The 12,023-nt window shown below is 47.4% G+C and overlaps 1 protein-coding gene across 2 annotated transcripts in view; it reads right to left on the minus strand.

Annotated features, from left to right (window-relative positions):
- The window catches only part of LRSAM1 (leucine rich repeat and sterile alpha motif containing 1), a 32,685-nt gene that overhangs the window by 16,698 nt on the left and 3,964 nt on the right, over positions 1-12,023 (minus strand). For both annotated transcript variants that reach the window (XM_076355116.1, XM_076355114.1), the window contains exons 2-11: positions 11,493-11,676; positions 9,836-9,892; positions 8,150-8,194; positions 6,424-6,501; positions 5,452-5,520; positions 4,608-4,692; positions 3,313-3,434; positions 2,025-2,115; positions 936-1,066; positions 254-283 (exon numbers count right to left, since the gene is read on the minus strand). In XM_076355116.1, coding sequence (XP_076211231.1) covers positions 254-283; positions 936-1,066; positions 2,025-2,115; positions 3,313-3,434; positions 4,608-4,692; positions 5,452-5,520; positions 6,424-6,501; positions 8,150-8,194; positions 9,836-9,892; positions 11,493-11,564 — 780 coding nt within the window. In that variant the 5' untranslated portion in view covers positions 11,565-11,676. The remainder of the gene's footprint in view (positions 1-253; positions 284-935; positions 1,067-2,024; positions 2,116-3,312; positions 3,435-4,607; positions 4,693-5,451; positions 5,521-6,423; positions 6,502-8,149; positions 8,195-9,835; positions 9,893-11,492; positions 11,677-12,023) is intronic.

The following is a 12,023-nucleotide window of genomic DNA, read 5'->3' on the forward strand; positions in this document are numbered from 1 at the left end:
ATTTAAACCAGAATTGCTCGCTCACAAGAGAGACTGCAGCTCATCGGCTGTGTGTGTCAGACAAGTCAGCCACAGATTCCCCCACGCTCCCAGTTGTCTTCTACAGTGAGGAGTGAGAAGCTCTGGGGGGGTTTCTGCAAGAACTCAGTTCTCAAAACATTCAGTTTTGGCTGAGAAAACAGATAAAGGGAGGGAAAACGACAAAAAGTGGAGCTATTCTGCAGACAAAGCATTTGCAGAAGTTCATCCTTACCTTCCTCTTCTCATAATCCAAGAATTTGTTCTGAAAAATAAGCAGTATCAGCAGATATTTACTCCCAGGAGCAATTTTTTGTAGATATTATTAGCCCAGATTATATCTTCCCCTAACTGAGTAAAGACATCAGCCAAAGGCACAAGAAGATTAACATAGCCACAAAGTCCAGTCATTCATGCTTCTCCAGCATCAAAGAGATTTACTCTGTACTTGCTAAACAGCACAGGAATTAGCACAGCTTATCATAATTATATGCCTAGCCTCACTCTTCCCAGGTGGGGCTGGACATGCCTAGCACTTGACTGGGAATCACAAGGTTCTTCTGCAGTTTGCTGTCCCCCCAAAAAACCACGTGTTACCATGCTGCACACACCGTGTCACATTGTCACCCCTGTCCCTTGACTGCATCATTGCTTTCAAGGATGGCGACAATTCTTCACGATGTGTGTTACCAGCAGTGGTAACACCATCCCCAACTGTTGGGGAGGAGATGAGCCACCCACAGCTGCAGCGCTATTGCCTGCCTCTGGGCACTGATGCTCTCTTGATCCCAGAAGACACATCTCATGGCGGGGAAGGTGATGAGAGATGCTGTGCTAAGTGCTGTGAGATCCATTGATGGAGCGGAGAGACAAATCCAAAACCCTTTCGCACAATTTCACATGCAGTGGAGCCTCACCTGCCATTTGCTCTCCTCCTCCAAGTACTTATGCACTGCCCTGTCCACCCCATCCACTGATGTTCCTCCTCCATCACTCTCCAGCACGGGGAGCAGATACTGCGAGGGAGGGTAGTACGCAATTCCACACTCTGGAAGGTATCAGACACAAAACAAGAACATTTGGTGCTCAAAGACCTCCTTGGCAGCATGGCCGAGGGCTGGCTGGCGTGTGAGACTGCTTCTAACTGTGCTCCCTCTCCCCACACACAGACGAGTGCCCAAAAGAACTCCTTCAGCTCAGGCAGGCTTAACAACAAGAAGCTCTGAGAGGAGATAGTGCCACCCCATTCCCACCAGGAAGACGATCAAAGCTAACCTGCTCAGAGAGAAAGGCTTCCTTCACACGGGTACAGGCATGTTGACTTCCGCAGGGCTGCAAATGTTACTGCCCATATTAAAGTAAGTTCTGACTGTCCTTTTATTTCAGGGATTAGCAAAATGTCTGGCAAGGCACTTCCCCTGCATAAAACCTCTTGCAAACCTTCCTGTCTGTATTAAACTCACAGTTTACAAACTCACAGTACATTATCTTTGTCCTCTGAGTCTTCCATCTGGTTTCATCTTTCCCAGACCATGGGTCTGCAGCCCCCAAGTCCTTTCTCATAGCAAATGAGGGTAGAAGGGACCTCGAGTGACTACTGAGTCTATCTTCTTGTCCCAAGGCAGCTATACCTGGACAATGCCTAATCCTGCCACTTGAGAAAATACAAACGAGAAAACAAAATCACAGGAAGATGCAATGACTTCTTACGGTCACTCAGTCTCTGACTCAGCTATTCTGGTGTTTTAACGAAACCGTTATAAATTTCAGTGTGACAGTAAGAAGCAAGTCTCAAGGAAGGACTCCTGTTTTGCTGTCTGCCAGCAAAGACACATAACTCACTGACTAGCCTGCCACGTGTGCAGAGCATCAGAAACCACCCCAAGCAGAGCCAACCCGATGTTTGTCCTTCATTATTGCAATCTTTGAAGACGCCACAGCACCTAATGAGAGCACAGCGCGGTCCCCCAAGTTCTCACTGCCACCCACAGACTCTTCTTGCTTACCTTTGCAGAGGAACTGCTGAATGGACTCTGTACCTGCACTGCAAATATCAGGTGATGGGTAGGTCATGGAAGAAGCATCCAAGGTCAGCGTCTCCAAAAGAGAACACACAGAGCTGCAGGTTATTCTGGTTGCCCAGACAGAGTCCACCCGCAGTTATCCTTGCAGCTCCCCAAATTTTCACTTATGGAGTGATAATTTCATGTTACCCTAAATTCTGACATAAATACGAGTTTGTATTGAATTTCTGCTGGGTGTTTGACACCTTTCAGAGGTGACCCCACCGTCTCTTGGGAGCTTCTGAGCTGGTCCTTCAGTGGAACATCTCCCTCCTGCAGACACGTCTACTTTGTGTTTAAGCACAAGGGGGCACAGCACTTCTCAATTACAGAAATTTTCTACTAGTTTCTGTATGCTGGAGCCCTTAAGCATGATGCATGGGAGGGACGGTGATACAAAGGACATGGAGAGAAGAGGGGTACCAGTAAGAACAAGTGGAAGGACTGCTTGCTGTTTTGTCCTACGGTGGCCACCAAAAAGACCTAATGTTGCCTCCTGTAGAGAAGGGCTTAGCAGGAAGGCCCAGAAAGGAACCACTTTATCAAGCACAGGGGAGCAAGCTGCACAGACCCCTCATCTCAGAGCCTGCCCACAAGAGAAGTGAAGCCTAATGTGTGTTTGAGACAGGAGAGCGTTTATTCGCATCCTCCACGCTGGTGTCTGAGTCAGCCCTGTTGCCTGACATTTGCACAGTTTAGTACTGACAAGTTTGGCAGCCAGAAGGTAACACATCCATAAAAATCTTGATGCTTGTCCCATTTTGAATGTGCACTCCAGGGAGCCAGAAACATACGGAGGCTGACAATGAGTCAGAGATCTGTCACGGCAACGGAGGCAAAAACCTCATCAGAAATATCCCATCTGCTCATTTAGAATCAGCCTTGGTGGAAAGCGGCTGAGTCAACCTGAGCCCACAGGCACGGTTTGTACTCTCAGAGAGACAGCCCTGGCAGAAAATACCTGGGGGTTCACTCCCTGTGGATTATTTTTGTCATGATTAAGCCATGGCAAAAAGTGATCAGAAAAGATCAAAGCAGGAAGGGTACGCAAAAGCTATTTTGGACACCATGAACCGCATGTAGCCTTGTTACAATCCCCCACAGCGGGTCCTGCCCAAGCCCTAAAAATTCACTTTCTATGCTAAATTTATTATCATATTGAGCAAGTAGGAAGGGAAGGAGCCTGCAGCCTGCGAAGGGGAGAAACAGACACGGTTGGCTGGGTGCGTACCTCCAGCGTGTGGATGTGAGCCAGCACCCGCGGCAGTTCTTGCAGCATGTTTTCACTGATATCCAGAGTGCGCAAACTCCGCAAGCCGCTCACAGTAGCAGGCAGCTCCTTCAGCTTGTTACCTAGAGAGAGAGAAAAGCCATTTAGTACCATGTAACCTTTCCAAAGCAGGACCCAGCAAGTTCATCTGTTGGAACACCAAACCATAAACATAACGCATGACTCATTTTCTATACTCTACTACAGGGACGGGACTGTCATGGGTCACACGAGGACTCCAAAGACTGCCATTGCCAACCAAGGCAAATGGGGATTAACATCTACTTGCACACAGCCCAAGTGCACAAGTCCATAACAAGAGTTTTCTTCCCTTCGGTGCAAGTACCAGAAATGGGAGAAAAGGGACTGAGTGTGGGACTGCACACCTAGGGTCAGAGGCCAGGTGCTGCAGACAGATATGGCAATGAACTGAGCTGCACTGCCAAGTTCCTCACCCTCCGTTTTCTTCCCTGTTTCAGCAACAGCTCCCTCTAACAAAGTCTCCTTTTTCTCCCAAATTTATGGCACTGTGTATCCGGCCCAGGAGTCTTGAAAAGAGGTATGGTTGTGACCTGTGTGTTAGGGCTGTGCAAACCTGGTGAGGTTACACTGGCTCCCAGGACCGAGCTCCGGGTGTCGGTGGACTTGCTCTGTAACTCAATTTATCCAGGCTGACTGCTCTGCTTGCTTTACTGAACTGCTTCTGCCAAAGACCTACTATTTTCCTTACACTTGAATCTGCATAGACAGATTTCTTAGGTTGGTCTAAATCATTATCCAGAGGGGGACAAACCCTGGCCTGGGACTCCTGTTGCAGGGCACACACAGCGCTCCCAGCTCGAGGTGGGTCTCACGCTCCCGGAGGAAGACGTGTGCCCCCAAGCCCTCTCGGCACTCCTCGCCACCGGAATGAGGCAGCTCGGACTCTCAAATGCTGGCCACGTGCAGGCACACAAATAAGCTTTCAGCTGTTGAGATCAGGCACGATGACCCAACAACCTCTCCTTTGAGAAAAGGCAATGGGCTGAATGAAAACATCATATGGACCAAGTTTGACCCATTTTCTCCTTAGATGATTTCTCCTGCCTTGCCAACTATTTGAATTCAAATCTTTCCTGTGTTCTTCCTTAGCATTCATAGTGTAAACCACTCGGTGCTTGCTTTGGTTGAAAGGAATAATTACTAATGCAGCCCAACACGACCCAGATAATAACTGGTGCTTTGCCCAGAGCACCGACAAGAAACATGTGCCATACCTTTCACATTGAGCATCTGGAGCTGGGCAAGGTCTCCTACAGATTGTGGAAGACATTTTAAAAGATTCCTTTCAAGGTTTAGGACCTGAAGTATTAACAGAAAAGATATTAAAGATATTCTTTATACAAGTCTCAGGTCTTCTACACATCTATGCTGTTGGGACTACTTTCAGGCCCAGAAGGACAACTTGAAATTGGTTTTAGACAATACTTCCTGGGTTAAAAAAGAAAAATCAATTTCCAGAAGCCCTGGATACAGGGTACATCTAGCTACCACATGCAGTGAGAAACCCTATTCACAACCAACAGCAGCAGTAGGTGCTGAACCCAGATGCATGAACCGGGAAGCAGAGTGTCCTCTCCTCCAGAGCAGCGCTCCCCCAACCCGCTCGCACAGGGGAGCGGTGACTGAACCTAAAGCTGCACCCCCAGCAGAGGGGACCCTCAGCATGCACTACGACACGCTGTACTGAGTTCTCAACGTAATCACACCAGGGAGAATGGTAAAATCTGAATATTTGGGGAAATCAATGGGAATGGAAGCTCCAGCTCTACTTGCTTACAGCACTTGCTTGGCAGTGTGAGCCATTTAGACTGACAGCCCTTGCGCTAAGCTGGGACTGTATAAAGCAGCATGCCTACTCCTCTCCTACTCTTCTCCTGCTCTCCCTTTCCAACAAGCCAGTTCAACAGCAACAGTCAAGTCAATGAGATAGATCTGACATTCTGAGGACGATCATTTAAGTTGTGATTAATTATAAAACAAATAGCAGTAACCCCATATTTGTGCTGTCCTGTAACATGCCCTTTACAGACACTTGGGACGCAGCTGCAAATCTTTTACCTGAAGAGATGTCAGCTGACCAATATCAGCAGGAATCGATGCCAGTTGGTTGTCGTGCAGGTCTAGAACCTGGAAGAGTAGATGATTTCACCAAACAAGGTTGGGAAAAAAAAGTCACATGCAACAATGAAAGGTCATGAATTATCTAGCAATGAAAATTACTTCCCTTTCAACGGGGTTTCGAAAAGTGGCTTAAGTTTTCAAGGAGACATAGGCACTTAACTCTTGCAGGTCTTTTGAAAACCCCAGCCTCTATACACCGATAAACAAACAGAAGACTAAGGAGAACAGTGACACCAAAGGAGCTCTTCCACCAAACTGCATGAGCCAACTGGATAAATCGTCTCCATGGAGCCAGCCTGGCACAAAAAGACATTTTCTGTAGGATCAGTGAGCTGAACTGCTCCATGGAAGCTGAACTGCTCCAACACCAGTGCTGGCACAGGGAGAGGGCAGGACTATGCCTAGGAGACCTCCCTCTATGGGGAGAAGTGAGCTGCTGGCGTGACTCTGCCTCTCGCGGAACCAGAACATGAGGGTGGTGGAGCTGAAAGCCCTCAGCATTTATATGACAGGTACGGTGATACAACCCCATCACACATGGTCACCCATCACCAGTTTCATTCACATTCAAATGACCCACCGGTGTAGGAGAGAGATGATCCACCCCACAACACACTCAGCCTTTCTGCTGAGACTGACCACCACAGTGAGAGGCTGTTGAGGGGAAAGGTGTGGGATTGTGAAGAGGATAAATGAGTCCTGAGACTGATTATGATTTTATACAAACCACTCAGTGACCACTACCTGTCTACCTGGGAGGTAAACCTAGGAAAGGCAGGTTTCACATCTCGTTACTGATTCTTGGCGATGACAGTCGGACAGAAGGGATTTATTTGGGCTCGTGTGTTTTAATGCAGCTAGAATGCAAAGCAAATAGGCTGCAGATTAACTGTTAAGAATCACAATTACCTTCACAGTTATGAGACTCAGAAGGCTGCAGGACTTTGGAACTAAAGATGTCAGATTATTCGTATGAAGAATCAGCACCTGAGGAGGAAAAATCCCATTGAAACATGAACACAAGAGATACTGCTGTCTAGAACAAGCACATTTGTTGAGACTTAATTGTATAAGAGCTCAGTATCTTATTCAGTATCATATAAAATATTAAAATAGTAAATGGATTTTCACAGAAGGTCAAACATTTAACATGAGATCTAAACAACACGGGAAGGGCTACAGATGTCGTCTATCTGGACCTCTGTAAGGCCTTTGACACGGTCCCCCACAACATCCTTCTCTCTAAACTGGAGCGGTATGGATTTGATGGGTGGACTGTCCGGTGGGTGAGGAATTGGTTAGATGGTTGCATCCAGAGGGTAGTGGTCAAGGGCTCAATGTCCAGATGGAGGTTGGTGACGAGTGGCGTCCCGCAGGGGTCTGTATTGGGACCGGTACTGTTTAATATCTTCATCAGTGGCATAGACGGTGGGATCGAGTGCACCTTCAGCGAGTTTGCAGATGACACCAAGCTGAGTGGTGCGGTCGACACGCCAGAGGGACGGGATGCCATCCAGAGGGACCTGGACAAGCTCAAGAAGTGGGCCCGTGTGAACCTCATGAGGTTTAACAAGGCCAAGTGCAAGGTCCTGCACCTGGGTCGGGGCAACCCCCGGTCTCAATACAGGCTGGGTGATGAAGGGATGGAGAGCAGCCCTGCCGAGAAGGACTTGGGGGTACTGGGGGATGAAAAGCTGGACATGAGCCAGCAATGTGCGCTCCCAGCCCAGAAGGCCAATTGTATCCTGGGCTGCATCACAAGAAGCGTGGCCAGCAGGTCAAGGGAGGGGATTCTGCCCCTCTGCTCTGCTCTGGTGAGACCCCCCCTGGAGCACTGCCTCCAGCTCTGGAGCCCTCAGCACAGGAAAGACACGGACCTGTTGGCGCGGGTCCAGAGGAGGGCCACAAAAATGATCAGGGGGATGGAACACCTCTCCTGTGAAGAAAGGCTGAGAGAGGTGGGGTTGTTCAGCCTAGAGAAGAGAAGGCTTCGGGGAGACCTTCTTGCAGCCTATCAGTACTTAAAGGGGGCTTATAAAAAAGATGGCGGCAAACTTTTTAGCAGGGCCTGTTGCAACAGGACAAGGGGGAACGGCTTTAAACTAAAGGGGGTAGATTTAGACTAGATATAAGGAAGAAATTTTTTACGCTGAGGGTGGTGAAGCACTGGCCCAGGTTGCCCAGAGAGGTGGTGGATGCCCCATGCCTGGCAACATTCAAGGTCAGGTTGGACGGGGCTCTGAGCAACCTGATCTAGTTGAAGATGCCCCTGCCCACGGCAGGGGGGTTGCACTAGGTGACCTTTAGAGGTCCCTTCCAACCCAAACCATTCTATGATTCTGTGATTCTATGAACAAGAGCCTAGTTTCTTACATGAGAAATATCATTATATAGGCTAAGATAGAAACAATCATCTCATCTTTCATGACAGAGGTTAGCTCTAAAGCACACAGACACGATTAGTCCTACACAAATTGCTCTCTATGTAGTATCATACAAGTGGCCAAATTCATTACAAGCAAACTTCTTCTGAAGCAACACATAAACAACCACATAAATGAAGTCATTTCAAACACAACAATAATACTCAAGCATAATAACAGAATTATCTAATAATTTCTGATTGCAACATTACCTTTTTTTGCAAGACTTTACAAGTTGCAAAGGCCCCATAAGGAACCTAAAAATAATTAAAAAATAGTTGTGTCAGACTTCTCAAGATACTATCTTTGTAAGCACTTCTACAGTATCCACCTGTAAAGTGTGAATAATTAACTTTAATGAAAACGCAAATGATGCTTAAAATTACTGGCCCCTGGTTTGGCCCAGGATGCCAGTACTCCCTGGTTAGCTTCCATTTAAACAGCTTGCAACGGCTCTCCACAATATGAGAGTGTCACGCATAGCACAGAACAGACTGAGGCTTAGGCAGAAGTTCAAGTCTCGCATGATTTAATATTCAATGTGCAGATGACTCAAGAGTTCAGGCATATTTTCAGTTAGTCATCATACAAATGTATTCTGTGGTTTTGCAACCTCGGCAAACACGCTGCAGTGGGCTAAGTGAGAAAGGTGAGCAACAGGCAGGACTCAGTGTCCTCGTATCTGCTAGGCTCTGCGCGAGAAGGGCAGTCAGAAAAGGGATATTCCAGCAAATCCAGCCCATGCCAGCCAAGGCTCTGAGCGCTGTGACCTGCTCTGCAGCATGGAACCAGCATCAGCCAAACTGTTGTCCAGAGTTAATTTTAAGACCAAACTGATGGCTCACGTTATTTATTGAAACAACAAAGGCTAAAAAGAAACAGCAAGACAGAGTTTTATGGTACCGATGCAAAACGAGCAGCTGGGGATCCAAGACCAGCTGCGGCTACGAACGGAGCTGGCTCAGTGTGCATCCTCTGTCTGCCACCCTTTTACCCAGACTGGCTCGCAGACTGTCCCACACAGCTCGCAAACCTACACACAAGATGCTGTTGGCTTCCGATCTCGGAACAAAACATCCCAAAGTCTCAGCAAAGCCATTTCATACTGCACAGCAGACAGCTATCCTCTCCAGGATGGTCCCAAATCTCTCCCCAAAGAGCAGTGCAATACCTATTAGCTTGCTTGGCAAAGGCATCCTGTGACAAAAGGTTACACAGGTACCAACATTTTAGAAACACGAGACAACGAATAAAAACTGAAAGTGAAATAGAAATGGGCTTCTGCTTAACAGGATTGCCTGGCTGCCAGAATGAAAATCTGTGTCTGCTCTGAAAGCCTGGCAATCTGTCACTAACCACTCACACTCCAGCAGACAGCTTGTTTCTAATTTAGTTGGCTGCCATAAAAGAAGCCAAGCTGGAAGTGAGATTTCCATCCTTAACCAGCAGCCTGGAACCAGGGATTTTCACTTATACAGAAAAATAAGCGCGGGTGGCAGACTTTGTAGCTCTAAGATTAGAAACAGTCAGCCTTTGGCAAACAAATTCCCTCATGACTAGCAAAATTAGGCCATGAGGTCCCAAACTAGGGTCCTACCCAAGGTACTGGTGGAGGGTATGAGCCCACCCTGCCCTTCCCATCTTGTCAAATGAAAAAGGAATCCTGGGACAGAAATGTTGTGGAAGCATCAGGTAGGACAGGCAACCTCCCACAAAAAAAAGGGGAAGAAGCCCCCACCTGAAAGCCAGAGTTCAGCAGACAGCAAGAAGCAGTCCAGTGACAAGGCCATTTCTGTCTCAAGGCTCATAGACATGATACTAAATCTGACAGTTGGTAACAAGAAGCAGACAGGGAACTCAGACCTGTGAGCTAATACTGGAAGTTGCAGAGAACATACCTCTGAGAGTTCACATTTGGATATGTCAAGAATGTCATCAGCACCAGCTTCTTTTGCCTGGAGAGAGAAGATAGGCATCCAGAGAATCAGACCATGCAGAAATAAATGGCCTCTTGCTGCATATTGACTAAACTACTCAGCTGGTCCCTCCCTAGAAAATGCAATTACGGTTCTCTAGAACTGTAGCTGCAGCTACGTAATTCAGTGACAACGCCAAGAGCAAAGGGTGTGTTGCTACAACTGCAGCAAGCAAAAGGAACCAGGAAACCAAACTGCAGAAAAACCCTTTTGGTGCAATAAATTAATTTCTGCACAAAGCACCAAAGCACATCCTAATTCTGCAATTTTAACTGAAAGCATATGCAAAGGAAATGATGGGTTCCCAAGAGAGGCACTTCCTAGGAACAACAGCAGTGCCGTCCTAGCCCGTAAAGAGCCTGCTGTGTCACTGGCATGTCTCACCCAGCCGACCACCCTTCTTCTGGCTGTGCACAGGAACCAAAATAACCTACTATTACATTTTGCTTCCATGGGACCTGCAGAGGCAACTGTGCTGTGTAAGAATAAGCAAGCTTCTGGACAAAAGTGGTTTTCCATGTTCAAATCCGCCACATCCAATGCAGCCGCTAACAGCAATGAAACTGGACAAGCCTCACTGTGAGCAGCATTGCATCTCGGGAATTATTTTCTTAAATAAAAGATACTGCATGAGGCAATAAAACCTGCTTGTGTTAGTGCTTCTGTTAAGTCTTCGGAACTGGATGTCTGACTCTAAACTAAGCATATGCAATACAGAACTAATCCTAGAACAGATTAAGCTATCCCTCCCCAGCCCCACAGGAGCTGGACAGAAACCCTACCAACTGAATAAATTCAGTAAAGCTGGTTTAATTATTGGGACATAACAAAGCCTTCCTTTCCAAAATACCTTACTGACATCCAACAGGCATAATTTTGTCATTTTTAAAATGCAGGTGCCTCTGGGGTAGAGCACAGTAGATCCCCTATGCCAGCGCTGGTCCACAGCTCCCACGGCAGAATAGGTGAAATAATTCAAAAGATGATTGCTTTGAGAAAGCCAACTCTAAATCTGCGGCTGCTGTAAGGCAGGTAGTTCTGCCTACCTCGCTGGCATGACAGCAACCTGCTGAGGATCAACCCCAGAGGATCCTGGCCAAATCCTAGTCCAGGAAAACAAACAGCAGCATCTTGCAAGTTAATCCTCTGAATGACAGGAAGAAACAAAATAATAGTGAGAAGCAAAGGAGGGGCACAAAAACGCCAAGTATGATGGGAAAGGGGATGTCACAGGTTCCTTGGTAGGAAAAGCAAACTGGGAGATCTGTAAGAGTGAAGGGGCATGGAGGAGAAAGGAGGGATGGTGTCCCAGGTGCAGGCTGGCAGGAGGTGGGGTGGGGTGGAGGACGTTACGTGGAACCACAGCAGCAGAGAGGGATGGAAGTGGCACGAAGGGGACCTGTGGATGGGAGGGCAAAGGGAGACGGGGAGAGCAGGAATTCTCTGATGTACATTAGGAAGATGACCTGCTGTCTTGGTGAGATCAGTAACACGGTCACTGGTAACACAGAGGAGGCACCGATTCACCTGGCATCCAGGACTAGACACAGAGAACAGAAAAGACCTCGGCATTGCTTACCAGGCACATTTGGTATTCAAGGCGCTTTCGAGCGTCATCACTGGGTTTCTTCTTGCGGAAGAAGAGTGGCATCTTTAGTTTTGACTATAGCTCCGTCTCAGTGGCACAAATGATCAGCGTAAATAAAGGCAGAGCGCTCCTGGAGTATGCGTTTGCTGGGGAGCCTGGAGTACAGAACTATGCTCTAATAAGTGGGGAAAAAAAAGGAAAAAAGAAAAAAATCACTGTCTCGGCAATTGTCTTTGTTTAAGCCCTTCTCTGGCTTGATCAAACAGGCAGATTCCAGCACACCTCCACGGTGGAAGTGTTAACACGAGCCGCAAAAGCACTGCTGTGTCTCTGAGAGGGGTTGATTGTCTTGGTCACCCCTGTGCAAGATAAATTAAGTCAAGCTGGAACATGTACAGAGAAAGGCTATTGAGTGATCAGGAAAACGCAGGGTCCGCTCTAGGATAGGAACTAAAAAGGCTGTAACTGTATCAAGACATCAAGCACCAGGGACAAAACCCAAACTATTTAAACTCAAAGTCA

Source organism: Aptenodytes patagonicus, chromosome 18 (genome assembly GCF_965638725.1).
Source record: "Aptenodytes patagonicus chromosome 18, bAptPat1.pri.cur, whole genome shotgun sequence".
Classification (NCBI taxonomy): Eukaryota; Metazoa; Chordata; class Aves; order Sphenisciformes; family Spheniscidae; genus Aptenodytes; species Aptenodytes patagonicus.